Source organism: Eriocheir sinensis, chromosome 6 (genome assembly GCF_024679095.1).
Source record: "Eriocheir sinensis breed Jianghai 21 chromosome 6, ASM2467909v1, whole genome shotgun sequence".
Taxonomy (NCBI): domain Eukaryota; kingdom Metazoa; phylum Arthropoda; class Malacostraca; order Decapoda; family Varunidae; genus Eriocheir; species Eriocheir sinensis.
Window position 1 is genome coordinate 1,315,355 of NC_066514.1, and position 18,012 is coordinate 1,333,366.

The 18,012-nt window shown below is 51.8% G+C and overlaps 1 protein-coding gene across 5 annotated transcripts; it reads right to left on the reverse strand.

Moving 5' to 3' along the window:
• Positions 1-769: 769 nt before the first annotated feature.
• Positions 770-6,269, reverse strand: LOC126987540 (uncharacterized). 5 transcript variants are annotated; one of them, XR_007740985.1, is made up of 6 exons: positions 6,094-6,263; positions 2,662-2,959; positions 2,192-2,379; positions 1,658-1,756; positions 1,053-1,181; positions 770-934 (listed from the first exon to the last, which is right to left on the reverse strand). XR_007740985.1 is itself a non-coding variant. In XM_050844569.1 (4 exons), the coding sequence occupies exons 2-4, from the start codon at positions 2,846-2,848 to the stop codon at positions 1,129-1,131; spliced, it is 339 nt and encodes a 112-aa protein (XP_050700526.1). In that variant the 5' UTR covers positions 2,849-2,959; positions 6,094-6,269; the 3' UTR covers positions 770-1,128. The 5 variants fall into 5 exon arrangements, 1 of the variants encoding a protein (XP_050700526.1); XR_007740984.1 differs by having other exon boundaries at positions 770-1,181; positions 6,094-6,261; XR_007740986.1 differs by lacking the exon at positions 2,662-2,959 and having other exon boundaries at positions 770-1,181; positions 6,094-6,266.
• Between the last annotated feature and the right edge of the window lie 11,743 nt (positions 6,270-18,012).

The following is an 18,012-nucleotide window of genomic DNA, read 5'->3' on the forward strand; positions in this document are numbered from 1 at the left end:
TCTCTCTCTCTCTCTCTCTCTCTCTCTCTCTCTCTCTCTCTCTCTCTCTCTCTCTCTCTCTCTCTCTCTCTCTCTCTCTCTCTCTCTCTCCTCTCAGGACCCACAGTATGTCTACAAACCCCACAGACACATGACCCCCAGACACATATATAATCTCTCTCTCTCTCTCTCTCTCTCTCTCTCTCTCTCTCTCTCTCTCTCTCTCTCTCTCTCTCTCTCTCTCTCTCTGCCACAGGGCCCACAGGATGTCACCCCACAGTATGTCTACAAACCCCATAGACACATGACCCCCAGACACATATATAATCTCTCTCTCTCTCTCTCTCTCTCTCTCTCTCTCTCTCTCATATATAGACAAAAACAATGTAAGTTAACTGAACAAACATGGTTATAAAGAAAGTCTTGTTTGAATGGAGCCACCACAGAGGAGAGAAACATTATGGAAAAAATAAGATAAGAAATTTGGAATATACATGAAGCACACAGAGGACCTGATACTACTATTACTACTACTACTACTTCTGCAACTATTACACAATGGCTGGAAGTGTTGTGAATGCTGGGCTCTGAGGGTCCGAGGGGGCTTCGTGGTGCAGTGGTTAGCACACTCAACTCACAACCGAGAGAGCCCGGGTTCGATTCCCGGGCGGAGTGGAAAAATTTGGGCGGCTTTTCCGATACCCTAAGTAGCCCCTGTCCACCCAGCAGTGTACCAGGTATTAATCGGGGGTTGTGTCCCGTCTCCTGGGGTCTGTTCCCTTCTCCTATAATTCCTCTGTACAGTTCCTTCATCTTCCTCCCCAGCCTGAGACTCACACACCTCTCCTCTCCTTCTCTTTGTGCTTGAACCCTCACTGACAACACCATTCTGAGGGCTATTGAGTGATTCCTCTGTACAGTTCCTTCATCTTCCTCCCCAGCCTGACACACACACCTCTCCTGACCTTCTCTTTGTGCTTGAACCCTCACTGACCCCACCATTCCGAAGGCTATTGTGTGTTTCTTCCCAGTGTGACAAATTGCTTTCCCCCTTCCCAGCCTGAGACACACACGCCAAGCTCTTCTTTTTCTTCTTCTTCCCTGTGGTGGTGGTGGTGGTGGTGTTGTCTGGTAGAGAGCACGGTACAGCTACAAGGGTTCCGTCAGTGCGCCGTTCCTGCGATTTGTACTCCGCCAAATACCTGGAAAGTGCCGAGGTGTGAGATTGTGGTTTGGTAAGGGAAAGGATGTGTATCTCTCTCTCTCTCTCTCTCTCTCTCTCTCTCTCTCGCCTAGTCTGGACCATGGGGTCTGCGTAGTATGATTTTCTATGTAAATCTGTGTAAATCTCTCTCTCTCTCTCTCCTAGTCTGGACTGTGGGGTCTGTGTGGTATGATATTTTATGTAAATCTCTCTCTCTCTCTCTCTCTCTCTCTCTCTCTCTCTCTCTCTCTCTCTCTCTCTCTCTCTCTCTCTCTCTCTCTCTCACATCAATGTAAACACAATGTAAGTTAACTGAATAAATAGGGATATAAAGAAAGTCTTGTTTGAATAGAGGCGGCACAGAAGTGTTGCAGCACACACCTTAACAGAGCCACAGAACTGACCACTGAGGCCACTGATCAAAGGTGTGTGTGTGTGTGTGTGTGTGTGTGTGTGTGTGTTCCTGCCACTCACCTGACGTTCTTGAGGTGTGGTCTGAGGTGCGCTGCCTGCCCGGACAGAATCCACTCTTGAGGGCATCATCACAGCCCTGCACTGCGCCTTCAGCCTCTCCTGCGGGGTACACAGTCAGGGTCAGCCGCACCACCATCATCACAAGCTCGTAATAGTGCCCAGCATGCTAATTTTTCAAGTCTTATTTTGAGAAAGAAAGGGCACTGGGCTCATAACACTACCCATGGAAACACCCACACAACAACCTCTATGAAAGCCTTGTCAAACTATCACTGGGCTCATAACACTACCCATGGAAACACCCACACAACAACCTCTATGAAAGCCTTGTCAAACTATCACTGGGCTCATAACACTACCCATGGAAACACTAACACAACAACCTCTATGAAAGCCTTGTCAAACTATCACTGGGCTCATAACACTTCCCATGGAACACCCACACACAACAACCTCTATGAAAGCCTTGTCAATCTATCACTGGGCTCATAACACTACCCATGGAAACCCCCACAGAGACAACCCACAGCTCACCACATCACAACCGTCAAACTAGGAAAGTCTCTTGTGAATTCTGTCCGGCCTCCTCCCCCTGGCTGCTGTGTGTGTGAGGTCATTGCTGCCTTGACGGGGGAACGGCGAGTTGGTCAGGAGGTGGAGGGGCTGATGGAGGAGCTGGCCATCACCACTGCCATCCTTGGTCACCCTGATACTCCACACTCCTGTTGAAAAGGTGGACTGAAATCACCACTGTATTTGCTTGATGAAAGACTTGACCGTTCACTGATTCATGAAGCCTCGAAATACTGAACTGACTGTACCCTCGACGTCAAATAAGGAGTCCTGAGCTGTCTGCTAGATGATTAGACGCTGCTCCATCCCGTACCTGACCTTGCCATCATTCACGACACAAAAAAGCCCGCTAATCGCTGTTCATATAAAAGAGAAAAGTAAAGAGTGGGCACAGAAGAGGTCAGAGTGCTTAGGAATACTGGCTTGCTTACCGGCCTTACCCTGCGGCTCGGCAAGGGTGCTGCGTATCTTCCCCGGCAGCATGGTCGCCTTGGCTGGGGCGCTCGGGCTCCTTGTCAGACACCCCCACTCTGCAGGTTCCATTCTTGGTGGCTCCCTGCACGGCCGTCCTCCAAAGGGTGGGGTCACACGCCTCCCTGAACCGTGACGCCTCCTCATCTGAGCCGCTGGAGTCAGATATGGTCCTCGGCAATACAGCTTCTTAAGTCTTATTGAAGGCTGTCACTGTGAACGGGTTGGCAGGCGCTCAGGCTACCATAAACTGCACATCTGGAGACAAGAATTGCACTTAACTCACACCCAAAAAAGTTTCGTTTAGTCGGCGCAACATCTGTGGTCATATGCCGGAGAGAGACAGAAGGGGAAGGAATTATAGGAGAAGGGAACAGTTGGAAAGTTTGGTTTAGTGGGCGCAACATCTGTAGTCATATGCCGGAGAGAGACAGAAGGGGAAGGAATTATAGGAGAAGGGAACAGTTGGAAAGTTTGGTTTAGTGGTGCAACATCTGTGGTCATGTGCGGAGAGAGACAGAAGGGAAGGAATTATAGGAGAAGGGAACAGTTGGAAAGTTTGGTTTAGTGGTGCAACATCTGTGGTCATGTGCGGAGAGAGACAGAAGGGAAGGAATTATAGGAGAAGGGAACAGTTGGAAAGTTTGTTTAGTGGGCGCAACATCTGTGGTCATGTGCGGAGAGAGACAGAAGGGGAAGGAATTATAGGAGAAGGAACAGTTGGAAAGTTTGGTTTAGTCGGTGCAACATCTGTGGTCATATGCGGAGAGAGACAGAAGGGAAGGAATTATAGGAGAAGGAACAGTTGGAAAGTTTGGTTTAGTGGTCGCAACATCTGTGGTCATATGCGGAGAGAGACAGAAGGGAAGGAATTATAGGAGAAGGAACAGTTGGAAAGTTTGGTTTAGTGGGGGCAACATCTGTGGTCATATGCGGAGAGAGACAGAAGGGAAGGAATTATAGGAGAAGGGAACAGTTGGAAAGTTTGGTTTAGTGGGCGCAACATCTGTGGTCATATGCGGAGAGAGACAGAAGGGAAGAATTATAGGAGAAGGAACAGTTGGAAAGTTTGGTTTAGTCGGCAACATCTGTGGTCATATGCGGAGAGAGACAGAAGGGAAGGAATTATAGGAGAAGGAACAGACCCCAGGAGACGGGACACAACCCGATTAATACCTGGTACACTGCTGGGTGGACAGGGCTATGTAGGTGTCGGAAAAAGCCTAAATTTTTCCATTACGCCCGGGAATCAAACCTGAGTGTGCTAACCACTGCACCACGAAGCCCCCAAGGAAGAAAAATACAATAAAACAATTATTTAAAAACTTGAACATAATTATTGTTTAGTTAATACAATAATAATAATAATAATAATAATAATAATAATAAGATCAATGGTTTTGGTATAGAAGGAAAGGAAGGAAGGAGAGAGAGAGAGAGAGAGAGAGAGAGAGACCCCCAGCCCCCCACCCGAGCCTCCTGTAGACCAGTGAGGATGTTATCTCCCTACGACAAACACCCATGCCGCACAGAGATCACAAGTAGACAAAATTGAATAAAACCAGGCATATTAATTTATATATTTGCCTTGACCTCCTCTAACCGCCCCCCAGCCCCCCTCCCTTGCCTCCTGTAGACCAGTGAGGATGTTTTCCCCCTACGACAAACACCCATGGCTCACAGAGATCACAAGTAGACAAAATACAACAAAACCAGGAAAATTAATGTCTATATTTGCCTTGCCCTCATCTACCTGACCCCCAGCCCCCCTCCCTTGCCTCCAGTAGACCAGTGAGGATGTTTTCCCCCTACGACAAACACCCATGCCTCACAGAGATCACAAGTAGACAAAATAGAATAAAACCAGGCAAATTTATGTGTTTCCTGCTGTGTTTACCCCCAGCGCACATGCATGGTGGACAGCAGTGACTTATTTCTATGAGGAGATATTTCTCGCGTCACTGGCCCACACTGCCCTCATGTCCTGTACTCCGCTGTGTATTTTCGTTGCACGGCGAATAGGTTTAAACTACCCTAACCTAGCTTGACGTAACATAGCTAACAGGGCAGGCCGCTATGCCCCCCTCGACCCCCCTGGGTGTTGCGCTCTCCCTCCCAGCTCCCCCGTTACGCCCTGAGGCAGCCATAAGATGAAATGCTGGAATTTATCTCTTTAATCCTGCTATATAACAAGACTTGTCACCCATATTGAAATGCAAGGATTTTTACTCTTTTATGGTACGCCAACACGATCTCTGCGCGTAACCAAACACACGAGATATTAATCCAGACTAGGGAAGGTTTACCGGCGCTGGGGACCGAACCCACGACCAGCGTACCGGACGAACCACTCCTTTACCAGTCAGCCAAAGCGATACCCCCCTGGCTGGTGGGTTAAGGGAGGCTTGTCCATCAGGCTAATCGTGTCATTACAATATATTATCCCTGGGAAAGATTAGGCTATCAGCAAATTTGAGTGGCTTGATCAGGTGAAGGAATGTTGACCTTTCCCGCACACCAACGCGATCTCGACGCGTAACCAAACACACGAGATATTAATCCAGACAAGGGAAGGTTTGCCAGCGCCGGGGACCGAACCCACGACCAGCGTACCGGGCGAACCACTCCCTTACCAGTCAGCCAAAGGGATACCCCTACCCCCCACCCCCGGCTAAGTGGGTCATAGGAGGCTCGTCCATCAGGCTAATCGTGTCATTACAATATATTATCCCTGGGAAAGATTAGGCTATCAGCAAATTTGAGCGGCTTGATCAGGTGAAGGAATGTTGACCTTTCCCGCACACCAACTCGATCTCGACGCGTAACGAAACACACAAGATATTAATGCAGACAAGGGAAGGTTTGCCAGCGCCGGGGACCGAACCCACGACCAGCGTACCGGGCGAGCCACTCCCTTACCAGTCAGCCATAGTGATACCCCCCCCCTCCCCCCCCGCCCCCGCCCCCCCCCTGGCAACTCAACACTTCAAGGAAATTCACTAACTTTTAAAAAATCGTTCGTGGCGTTCCGAGCAATTTGCGAGACATACATGGAGAGTTCAAAATGCATAGGGTAACGAGATCTAACCCCTGTGACGCGTGATATGTACCCCGGTGGGACTGGGCACGATGTAGGGTAGCGCCGGGTAGCCCCCCTTAGGTGCTGCTGGCTTAGGGGTCACCCAGGGGGAGTATTTCCAAAACCCATGGTATATTTTCGGTATATTTGCTGTTATTAGATAGATTAACCCTATTTTGGGTCGCTGATTACAGTGTTAGAGCTTTAATTAAACATCTGATGGAATATACGTGAAATTCGAGGTCTTGCAGAAACACCCCAACGAGAAGAGGCCACCATCTTGCCCTCCTCTCCTCCCCTCACATATCCTCACCTGTACAGCTTTTAGAGGGACGCCCTGACGCCCTGACGCCCCCGTGGTCCCTCATGATCAGCAGGGCCTTGAAAATTTTGTCCATGTCGAAATAGTAGGCCATGGCGGCGGCCGGGACGGAGAACAGCTGATCATGAGCCTGATCTTGATGTCACAGCCGACTTGAGTGTTTTCCCCGCCCCAACGGTGCTGAATTGTTCCCTCTGTCTGTCTGTCTGTCTCATTCTCCCTTCCTCTGTCTGTCTGTCTGTCTGTCTCATTCTCCCTTCCTCTGTCTGTCTGTCTGTCTGTCTCCCTCTGTCTGTCTCCTTCTCCCTCCCTCTGTCTGTCTGTCTGTCTCCTTCTCCCTCCCTCTGTCTGTCTGTCTGTCTCCTTCTCCCTCCCTCTGTCTGTCTGTCTGTCTGCTTCCCTCTGTCTGTCTCCTTCTCCCTCCCTCTGTCTGTCTGTCTGTCTGTCTCCCTCTGTCTGTCTCCTTCTCCCTCCCTCTGTCTGTCTGTCTGTCTCCTTCTCCCTCCCTCCCTCTGTCTGTCTGTCTGCCTCATTCTCCCTCCCTCTGTCTGTCTGTCTGTCTCCTTCTCCCTCCCTCTGTCTGTCTGTCTCCTTCTCCCTCCCTCTGTCTATCTGTCTGTCTCCTTCTCCCTCCCTCTGTCTGTCTGTCTGTCTGTCTCCTTCTCCCGCCCTCTGTCTGTATGTCTGTCTGTCTCATTCTCCCTCCCTCTGTCTGTCTGTCTGTCTGTCTCATTCTCCCTTCCTCTATCTGTCTGTCTGTCTGTCTCCTTCTCCCTCCCTCTGTCTGTCTGTCTCCCTCTGTCTGCCTCCTTCTCCCTCCCTCTGTCTGTCTGTCTGTCTGTCTCATTCTCCCTTCCTCTGTCTGTCTGTCTCCTTCTCCCTTCCTCTGTCTGTCTGTTTCCCTCCCTCTGTCTGTCTGTCTGTCTGTCTGTCTGTCTGTCTCATTCTCCCTTCCTCTGTCTGTCTGTCTGTCTGTCTCCTTCTCCCTCCCTCTGTCTGTCTGTCTGTCTGTTTCCCTCTGTCTGTCTCCTTCTCCCTCCCTCTGTCTGTCTGTCTGTCTGTCTCTGTCTCCCTCGCTCTCTCTGTCTGTCTGTCTGTCTCCTTCTCCCTCCCTCTGTCTGTCTGTCTGTCTGTCTCATTCTCCCTTCCTCTATCTGTCTGTCTGTCTGTCTCCCTCTGTCTGCCTCCTTCTCCCTCCCTCTGTCTGTCTGTCTGTCTGTCTCCTTCTCCCTCCCTCTGTCTCCCTCTGTCTGTCTCCTTCTCCCTTCCTCTGTCTGTCTGTCTCCCTCTGTCTGTCTCCTTCTCCCTCCCTCTGTCTGTCTGTCTGTCTGTCTGTCTCATTCTCCCTTCCTCTGTCTGTCTGTCTCCTTCTCCCTCCCTCTGTCTGTCTGTCTGTCTGTTTCCCTCTGTCTGTCTCCTTCTCCCTCCCTCTGTCTGTCTGTCTGTCTGTCTGTCTCATTCTCCCTCCCTCTGTCTGTCTGTCTCATTCTCCCTCCCTCTGTCTGTCTGTCTGTCTGTCTGTCTCCTTCTCCCTCCCTCTGTCTGTCTGTCTGGCTGTCTCCTTCTCCTCCCTCTGTCTGTCTGTCTGTCTCCTTCTCTCCCTCTGTCTGTCTGTCTGTCTGTCTGTCTCCTTCTCCCTCCCTCTGTCTGTCTGTCTGTCTCCTTCTCCCTCCCTCTGTCTGTCTGTCTGTCTGTCTGTCTCCTTCTCCCTCCCTCTGTCTGTCTGTCTGTCTGTCTGTCTCCTTCTCCCTCCCTCTGTCTGTCTGTCTGTCTGTCTCCTTCTCCCTCCCTCTGTCTGTCTGTCTCCTTCTCCCTCCCTCTGTCTGTCTGTCTGTCTGCGTGTCCCTCCCTCTGTCTGTCTGTCTGTCTGTCTCCTTCTCCCTCCCTCTGTCTGTCTGTCTGTCTCCTTCTCCCTCCCTCTGTCTGTCTGTCTGTCTCCTTCTCCCTCCCTCTGTATGTCTGTCTGTCTGTCTCCTTCTCCCTCCCTCTGTCTGTCTGTCTCCTTCTCCCTCCCTCTGTCTGTCTGTCTGTCTCCTTCTCCCTCCCTCTGTCTGTCTGTCTGTCTGTCTCCTTCTCCCTCCCTCTGTCTGTCTGTCTCCTTCTCCCTCCCTCTGTCTGTCTGTCTGTCTCCTTCTCCCTCCCTCTGTCTGTCTGTCTGTCTCCTTCTCCCTCCCTCTGTCTGTCTGTCTCCTTCTCCCTCCCTCTGTCTGTCTGTCTGTCTCCTTCTCCCTCCCTCTGTCTGTCTGTCTGTCTCCTTCTCCCTCCCTCTCTGTCTGTCTGTCTGTCTGTCTCCTTCTCCCTCCCTCTGTCTGTCTCCTTCTCCCTCCCTCCCTCTGTCTGTCTGTCTGTCTCCTTCTCCCTCCCTCTGTCTGTCTGTCTGTCTGTCTCCTTCTCCCTCCCTCTGTCTGTCTGTCTGTCTGTCTGTCTCCTTCTCCCTCCCTCTGTCTGTCTGTCTGTCTGTCTCCTTCTCCCTCCCTCTGTCTGTCTGTCTGTCTGTCTCCTTCTCCCTCCCTCTGTCTGTCTGTCTGTCTCCTTCTCCCTCCCTCTGTCTGTCTGTCTCCTTCTCCCTCCCTCTGTCTGTCTGTCTGTCTGTCTGTCTCCTTCTCCCTCCCTCTGTCTGTCTGTCTGTCTGTCTGTCTCCTTCTCCCTCCCTCTGTCTGTCTGTCTGTCTGTCTGTCTCCTTCTCCCTCCCTCTGTCTGTCTGTCTGTCTGTCTCCTTCTCCCTCCCTCTGTCTGTCTGTCTGTCTGTCTCCTTCTCCCTCCCTCTGTCTGTCTGTGTCTCCTTCTCCCTCCCTCTGTCTGTCTGTCTGTCTGTCTCCTTCTCCCTCCCTCTGTCTGTCTGTCTGTCTCCTTCTCCCTTCCTCTGTCTGTCTGTCTGTTTGTCTCCTTCTCCCTCCCTCTGTCTGTCTGTCTGTCTCTCTGTCTCCTTCTCCCTCCCTCTGTCTGTCTCCTTCTCCCTCCCTCTGTCTGTCTGTCTGTCTGTCTGTCTCTTTCTCCCTCCCTCTGTCTGTCTCCTTCTCCCTCACTCTGTCTGTCTGTCTGTCTGTCTGTCTCCTTCTCCCTCCCTCTGTCTGTCTGTCTGTCTCCTTCTCCCTCCCTCTGTCTGTCTGTCTGTCTGTCTCCTTCTCCCTCCCTCTGTCTGTCTGTCTCCTTCTCCCTCCCTCTGTCTGTCTGCCTGTCTCCTTCTCCCTCCCTCTGTCTGTCTCCTTCTCCCTCCCTCTGTCTGTCTGTCTGTCTGTCTGTCTCCTTCTCCCTCCCTCTGTCTGTCTGTCTGTCTGTCTCCTTCTCCCTCCCTCTGTCTGTCTGTCTGTCTGTCTCCTTCTCCCTCCCTCTGTCTGTCTGTTTCCTTCTCCCTCCCTCTGTCTGTCTGTCTGTCTCCTTCTCCCTCCCTCTGTCTGTCTGTCTGTCTGACTCCTTCTCCTCCTCCCTCTATCTGTCTGTCTGTCTGTCTCCTTCTCCTCCCTCTGTCTGTCTGTCTGTCTGTCTCCTTCTCCCTCCCTCTGTCTGTCTGTCGGTCTGTCCTTCTCCCTCCCTCTGTCTGTCTGTCTGTCTGTCTCCTTCTCCCTCCCTCTGTCTGTCTGTCTGTCTGTCTCCTCCCTCCCTCTGTCTGTCTCCTTCTCCCTCCCTCTGTCTGTCTGTCTGTCTCCTTCTCCCTCCCTCTGTCTGTCTGTCTGTCTGTCTGTCTCCTTCTCCCTCCCTCTGTCTGTCTGTCTGTCTCCTTCTCCCTCCCTCTGTCTGTCTGTCTCCGTCTCACTCCCTCTGTCTGTCTGTCTGTCTGTCTGTCTGTCTGTCTGTCTGTCTGTCTCCTTCTCCCTCCCTCTGTCTGTCTGTCCGTCTGTCTCCTTCTCCCTCCCTCTGTCTGTCTGTCTGTCTGTCTCCTTCTCCCTCCCTCTGTCTGTCTGTCTGTCTGTCTCCTTCCCTCTGTCTGTCTGTCTGTCTGTCTCCTTCTCCCTCCCTCTGTCTGTCTGTCTGTCTGTCTGTCTGTCTCCTTCTCCCTCTGTCTGTCTGTCTGTCTCCTTCTCTCTCCCTCTGTCTGTCTGTCTGTCTGTCTCCTTCTCCCTCCCTCTGTCTGTCTGTCTGTCTGTCTGTCTACTTCTCCCTCCCTCTGTCTGTAAGTCTGTCTCCTTCTCCCTCCCTCTGTCTGTCTGTCTGTCTGTCTCCTTCTCCCTCCCTCTGTCTGTCTGTCTGTCTCCTTCTCCCTCCCTCTGTCTGTCTGTCTGTCTGTCTCCTTCTCCCTCCCTCTGTCTGTCTGTCTGTCTGTCTGTCTCCTTCTCCCTCTCTCTGTCTGTCTGTCTGTCTGTCTCCTTCTCCCTCCCTCTGTCTGTCTGTCTGTCTGTCTGTCTCCTTCTCCCTCTGTCTGCCTGTCTGTCTGTCTGTCTGTCTGTCTCCTTCTCCCTCCCTCTGTCTGTCTGTCTGTCTGTCTGTCTCCTTCTCCCTCCCTCTGTCTGTCTGTCTGTCTGTCTGTCTCCTTCTCCCTCCCTCTGTCTGTCTGTCTGTCTGTCTCCTTCTCCCTCCCTCTGTCTGTCTGTCTCCTTCTCCCTCCCTCTGTCTGTCTGTCTCCTTCTCCCTCCCTCTGTCTGTCTCCTTCTCCCTCCCTCTGTCTGTCTGTCTGTCTGTCTGTCTCCTTCTCCCTCCCTCTGTCTGTCTGTCTGTCTGACTCCTTTTCCCTCCCTCTGTCTGTCTGTCTGTCTGTCTCCTTCTCCCTCCCTCTGTCTGTCTGTCTCCTTCTCCCTCCCTCTGTCTGTCTGTCTGTCTCCGTCTCCCTCCCTCTCTCTGTCTGTCTGTCTGTCTCCTTCTCCCTCCCTCTGCCTGTCTGTCTGTCTGTCTGTCTCCTTCTCCCTCCCTCTGTCTGTCTGTCTGTCTCCTTCTCCCTCCCTCTGTCTGTCTGTCTGTCTCCTTCTCCCTCCCTCTGTCTGTCTGTGTGTCTCCTTCTCCCTCCCTCTGTCTGTCTGTCTGTCTCCTTCTCCCTCCCTCTGTCCGTCTGTCTGTCTGTCTCCTTCTCCCTCCCTCTGTCTGTCTGTCTCCTTCTCCCTCCCTCTGTCTGTCTGTCTCCTTCTCCCTCCCTCTGTCTGTCTGTCTGTCTCCTTCTCCCTCCCTCTGTCTGTCTGTCTGTCTGTCTGTCTCCTTCTCCCTCCCTCTGTCTGTCTGTCTGTCTCCTTCTCCCTTCCTCTGTCTGTCTGTCTGTCTCCCTCATTCTCCCTCCGTCTGTCTGTCTGTCTGAGTCTGCCTCCCTCTGTCTGTCTGTCTGTCTGTCTCCTTCTCCCTCCCTCTGTCTGTCTGTCTGTCTCCTTCTCCCTCCCTCTGTCTGTCTGTCTGTCTGTCTGTCTCCTTCTCCCTCCCTCTGTCTGTCTGTCTGTCTCCTTCTCCCTCCCTCTGTCTGTCTGTCTGTCTCCTTCTCCCTCCCTCTGTCTGTCTGTCTGTCTCCTTCTCCCTCCCTCTGTCTGTCTGTCTGTCTGTCTCCTTCTCCCTCCCTCTGTCTGTCTGTCTGTCTGTCTGTCTCCTTCTCCCTCCCTCTGTCTGTTTGTCTGTCTCCTTCTCCCTCCCTCTGTCTGTCTGTCTGTCTCCTTCTCCCTCCCTCTGTCTGTCTGTCTGTCTGTCTGTCTCATTCTCCCTCCCTCTGTCTGTCTGTCTGTCTCCTTCTCCCTCCCTCTGTCTGTCTGTCTGTCTGTCTCCTTCTCCCTCCCTCTGTCTGTCTGTCTGTCTGTCTCCTTCTCCCTCCCTCTGTCTGTCTGTCTGTCTGTCTCCTTCTCCCTCCCTCTGTCTGTCTGTCTGTCTGTCACCTTCTCCCTCCCTCTGTCTGTCTGTCTGTCTCCTTCTCCCTCCCTCTGTCTGTCTGTCTGTCTGTCTCCTTCTCCCACCCTTTGTCTGTCTGTCTCCTTCTCCCTCCCTCTGTCTGTCTGTCTGTCTCCTTCTCCCTCCCTCTGTCTGTCTGTCTCCTTCTCCCTCCCTCTGTCTGTCTGTCTGTCTGTCTCCTTCTCCCTCCCTCTGTCTGTCTGTCTGTCTGTCTGTCTGTCTGTCTCCTTCTCCCTCCCTCTGTCTGTCTGTCTGTCTCCTTCTCCCTCCCTCTGTCTGTCTGTCTGTCTCCTTCTCCCTCCCTCTGTCTGTCTGTCTGTCTCCTTCTCCCTCCCTCTGTCTGTCTGTCTGTCTCCTTCTCCCTCCCTCTGTCTGTCTGTCTGTCTGTCTCCTTCTCCCTCCCTCTGTCTGTCTGTCTGTCTCCTTCTCCCTCCCTCTGTCTGTCTGTCTGTCTGTCTGTCTCCTTCTCCCTCCCTCTGTCTGTCTCTCTCCTTCTCCCTCGCTCTGTCTGTCTGTCTGTCTGTCTCCTTCTCCCTCCCTCTGTCTGTCTGTCTGTCTGTCTGTCTGTCTCCTTCTCCCTCCCTCTGTCTGTCTGTCTGTCTGTCTGTCTGTCTCCTTCTCCCTCCCTCTGTCTGTCTGTCTGTCTGTCTGTCTGTCTCCTTCTCCCTCCCTCTGTCTGTCTGTCTGTCTCCTTCTCCCTCCCTCTGTCTGTCTGTCTGTCTCCTCCCTCCCACTGTCTGTCTGTCCCTTCTCCCTCCCTCTGTCTGTCTGTCTGTCTGTCTGTCTCCTTCTCCCTCCCTCTGTCTGTCTGTCTGTCTCCTTCTCCCTCCCTCTGTCTGTCTGTCTGTCTGTCTGTCTCCTTTTCCCTCCCTCCGTCTGTCTGTCTGTCTGTCTGTCTGTCTCCTTCTCCCTCCCTCCCTCTGTCTGTCTGTCTCCTTCTCCCTCCCTCTGTCTGTCTGTCTGTCTCGATCTCACTCACTCCCTCACTCTGTCTGTCTGTCTGTCTCCGTCTCCCTCCCTCTGTCTGTCTGTCTCCTTCTTCCTCCCTCTGTCTGTCTGTCTGTCTCCTTCTCCCTCCCTCTGTCTGTCTGTCTGTCTCCTTCTCCCTCCCTCTGTCTGTCTGTCTGTCTGTCTCCTTCTCCCTCCCTCTGTCTGTCTGTCTGTCTGTCTGTCTCCTTCTCCCTCCCTCTGTCTGTCTGTCTGTCTCCTTCTCCCTCCCTCTGTCTGTCTGTCTGTCTCCTTCTCCCTCCCTCTGTCTGTCTGTCTGTCTCCTTCTCCCTCCCTCTGTCTGTCTGTCTCCTTCTCCCTCCCTCTGTCTGTCTGTCTGTCTGTCTCCTTCTCCCTCCCTCTGTCTGTCTGTCTGTCTGTCTGTCTCCTTCTCCCTCCCTCTGTCTGTCTGTCTGTCTCCTTCTCCCTCCCTCTGTCTGTCTGTGTGTCTCCTTCCTCCCTCTGTCTGTCTGTCTCATTCTCCCTCCCTCTGTCTGTCTGTCTGTCTGTCTCCTTCTCCCTCCCTCTGTCTGTCTGTCTGTCTGTCTCCTTCTCCCTCCCTCTGTCTGTCTGTCTGTCTGTCACCTTCTCACTCTCTCTGTCTGTCTGTCTGTCTCCTTCTCCCTCCCTCTGTCTGTCTGTCTGTCTGTCACCTTCTCCCTCCCTCTGTCTGTCTGTCTGTCTGTCTGTCTGTCTCCTTCTCCCTCCCTCTGTGTGTCTGTCTCCTTCTCCCACCCTTTGTCTGTCTGTCTCCTTCTCCCTCCCTCTGTCTGTCTGTCTGTCTCCTTCTCCCTCCCTCTGTCTGTCTGTCTCCTTCTCCCTCCCTCTGTCTGTCTGTCTGTCTGTCTCCTTCTCCCTTCCTCTGTCTGTCTGTCTGTCTCCTTCTCCCTCCCTCTGTCTGTCTGTCTGTCTCCTTCTCCCTCCCTCTGTCTGTCTGTCTGTCTGTCTCCTTCTCCCTCCCTCCCTCTGTCTGTCTGTCTGTCTGTCTCCTTCTCCCTCCCTCTGTCTGTCTGTCTGGACTCCTTCTCCCTCCCTCTGTCTGTCTGTCTGTCTGTCTGTCTCCTTCTCCCTCCCTCTGTCTGTCTGTCTCCTTCTCCCTCCCTCTGTCTGTCTGTCTGTCTCCTTCTCCCTCCCTCTGTCTGTCTGTCTGTCTCCTTCTCCCTCCCTCTGTCTGTCTGTCTCCTTCTCCCTCCCTCTGTCTGTCTGTCTCCTTCTCCCTCCCTCTGTCTGTCTGTCTCCTTCTCCCTCCCTCTGTCTGTCTGTCTGTCTGTCTGTCTCTCTCTATGTAAATCTATGTAAATCTCTCTCTCTCTCTCTCTCTCTCTCTCTCTCTCTCTCTCTCTCTCTCTCACACACACACACACACACACACACACACACACAGATACACACACACACACACACACACACACACAGGGTCACACCTAAGCCTCTTGAAGAGTGTTAAACAGGAGACACACTAAGCTTGGGCAGAGAGGTACTGACATGTCTGTGTGTGTGTGTGTGTGTGTGTGTGTGTGTGTATCTATTTATCTATCTGTGGGTGTGTGAATTTATCTATCTTTAATGAGCCAGGGAAGCAGAGTGGAGCCCCTTAATGCATGGAGGAGAGTAAACAAAGGAAGGTTAGAGGCAGGGAGTTCACGCTGCTTCAAGGGGTAAAACATAGGCCTATGCAGACACAGAGCGGACCAAATTTTCAGTCACCGCCGAGTGGCTTAACCCGGTAGTGATGGTGGTAGGGGACCGTGTTTCTTAATGGTCCCTCCGAGCGAGAAAAATGAGAAAAAATCACCCCTCACACAAACCATTTCATAATATATATCGAAGCATTTGTGATCAGATTATGTATCATCTATTTTGGGGGTTTGTATCATGGCACAAATTTGGCCCGTCGCTGCTACACGGTAAAGCCACAAATTTGGCCCGTTGATGCTACATGTTAAGCTACAAATTTGGCCCGTCGCTGCTACACGGTAAAGCCACACATTTGGCCCGTCGCTGCTACACGGTAAAGCCACAAATTTGGCCCGTCGCTGCTACACGGTAAAGCCACAAATTTGGCCCGTCGCTGCTACGGTAAAGCCACAAACTTGCCCGTCGCTGCTACGGTAAAGCCACAAATTTGGCCCGTCGCTGCTACGGTAAAGCCACAAATTTGGCCCGTCGCTGCTACGGTAAAGCCACAAATTTGCCCGTCGCTGCTACGGTAAAGCCACAAATTTGGCGTCGCTGCTACGGTAAAGCCTAAATTTGGCCCGTCGCTGCTACTACGGTAAAACCACAAATTTGCCCCGTCGCTGCTACGGTAAAACCCACAATTTGCCCGTCGCTGCTACGGTAAAGCCACAATTTGGCCGTCGCTGCTACACGGTAAAGCCACAAATTTGGCCCGTCGCTGCTACACGGTAAAGCCACAAATTTGGCCCGTCGCTGCTACACGGTAAAGCCACAAATTTGGCCTGTCACTGCTACACGGTAAAGCCACAAACTTGCCCCGTCGCTGCTACACGGTAAAGCCACAAATTTGGCCTGTCACTGCTACACGGTAAAGCCACAAATTTGGCCCGTCGCTGCTACACGGTAAAGCCACAAATTTGGCCCATCGCTGCTACACGGTAAAGCCACAAATTTGGCCCGTCGCTGCTACACGGTAAAGCCACAAATTTGGCCCGTCACTGCTACACGGTTAAAACTACCCACATGCTGTCCTGAAGACCACCCATCAACCCGGACTCTAGAGGAAACCGTCCAAGTGAATCAAGGAGTTCCGGGGGGCAGCATGAGCCAGGAGAAGATGGCGCCACTATAAACACTTGCCTGCTCCATGATGGGCTGGGGCCAAACACCGTCTAGGCCCCTCAAGCAAGCCTACCGGAGCTATAGGCTGAGACATGGGGAAAAAAAAAAAAAGATTGGTGTGGTTCAGACCCTGGAGACTATGACGACACACACACACACACACACACACACACACACGCGCGTACACACATAGTCATTGTCACATGGTGTTGGTTAGACAGAAGGTTTTAAGAGTCTATTGTTCTTCCACGCAAGGAGGTCATGAGGAGACTCTTCATTAGGGGCTTAATTTCTCTCTCTCTCTCTCTCTCTCTCTCTCTCTCTCTCTCTCTCTCTCTCTCTCTCTCTCTCTCTCTCTCTCTCTCTCTCTCAGCTTGGTACATTCACAAAGCCACACAAAAGAAATTACAAATAAAAAATGAAATAACTTCTTTTATTATTAACAAATCAGAGTTTTTTCCCTGACCCTGTAACCTCCTCCTCTAGGCCTAATCCCTCCTCCCCTCCCCTCCCCCTGTACCCCCATCAGCTGACATTGCCTGCCCCTTCCACCCCCCCATCCCCTCTGCTCACAGGTATATAAGGTCGCCCCAAGACAGCTGGACATTCACTCTTCAGCCTGTTGACGCAGAAGTAACAACTCTCCTCTCCTCTCCCTCAAGGTAAGGTTCTGTTTGTCTGTGTCCATCTCTCTATCTTGGTATGTCCACACACAAGCACCCACATTTAACGGGGCATTTCCAGAGGTACTTTTATGACCCTGGTTGGTGGTAGTTTGACCCTTCTTCTGCACCATGAACATTAAGAAACACTCAAGTACAAACATTTAACCCGGTAGCAGCGATGGGCCAAATTTGTGGCTTTACCGTGTAGCAGCGACGGGCCAAATTTGTGGCTTTACCGTGCAGCAGTGACGGGCCAAATTTGTGGCTTTACCGTGTAGCAGCGAAGGGCCAAATTTGTGGCTTTACCGTGTAGCAACGATGGGCCAAATTTGTGGCTTTACCGTGTAGCAGCGATGGGACAAATTTGTGGCTTTACCGTGTAGCAGCGACGGGCCAAATTTGTGGCTTTACCGTGTAGCAGCGACGGGCCAAATTTGTGGCTTTACCGTGTAGCAGCGACGGGCCAAATTTGTGGCTTTACTGTGTAGCAGCGATGACGGCCAAATTTGTGGCTTTACCGTGTAGTGACGGGCCAAATTTGTGGCTTTACCGTGTAGCAGCGACAGGCCAAATTTGTGGCTTTACCGTGTAGCAACAGACCAAATTTGTGGCTTTACCGTGTAGCAGCGACGGGCCAAATTTGTGGCTTTACCGTGTAGCAGCGACGGGCCAAATTTGTGGCTTTACCGTGTAGCAGCGACGGGCCAAATTTGTGCCATGATACAAACCCCCCAAAATAGATGATACATAATCTGATCACAAATGCTTTGATATATATTATGAAATGGTTTGTGTGAGGGGTGATTTTTTTCTCATTTTTTTGTGTGTGTGTTTTCAGCCTCTTGTTAACCTTGTCTAACCCTTTCATTGCTAAACGCCCACAGCAGGCATTAGGCGTATTTGTTGGTGGTGCTAAACGCTCGCTGTGACCTCCAGCTGCACTCAAATCTCCCGCGTATGAGTGCGTTCCAACACTAATTCTCACAACACAGGATTGAGTGTGTTCATTAAATTTAGTGGAAAATCGTATCAGCCCAGCGCGGCAAATCTACGGACAACTAGTGGATGTTCTTGCCCAATATAGCGACATAGCTTCACCGATCACCTGCCTGATTCGTTGACCAAATAGTTGTAAATACTGCCTTGCCAGCCCCATCATCAAGAGATCTACAGTAGTTGCCTTACGGCCGACCGTCGCGCACGTATAAATGTACATCTTCAGAGGCAACACCCCCTCAACGTGCCTGTATGTTCGCAGGAGAATCGTATAGATCTTGGCCTCCTCTTTCCAATGGTGGTTTTGTTTTGTAGCTGTGATGAATAGTTTTTGAGATACAGCAGTTAAAAGAGATCCCCTTCCCATTGGTTAAAAGAGATCCCCTTCCCATTGGTTAAAAGAGATCCCCTTCCCATCGGTTAAAAGAGATCCCCTTCCCATCGGTTAAAAGAGATCCCCTTCCCATCGGTTAAAAGAGATCCACTTCCCATCGGTTAAAAGAGATCTCCTTCCCATCGGTTAAAAGAGATCCCCTTCCCATCGGTTAAAAGAGATCCCCTTCCCATCGGTTAAAAGAGATCCCCTTCCCATCGGTTAAAAGAGATCCCCTTCCCATCGGTTAAAAGAGATCCCCTTCCCTCGCTGGGGTGCCCGAGCGCGCCTGAG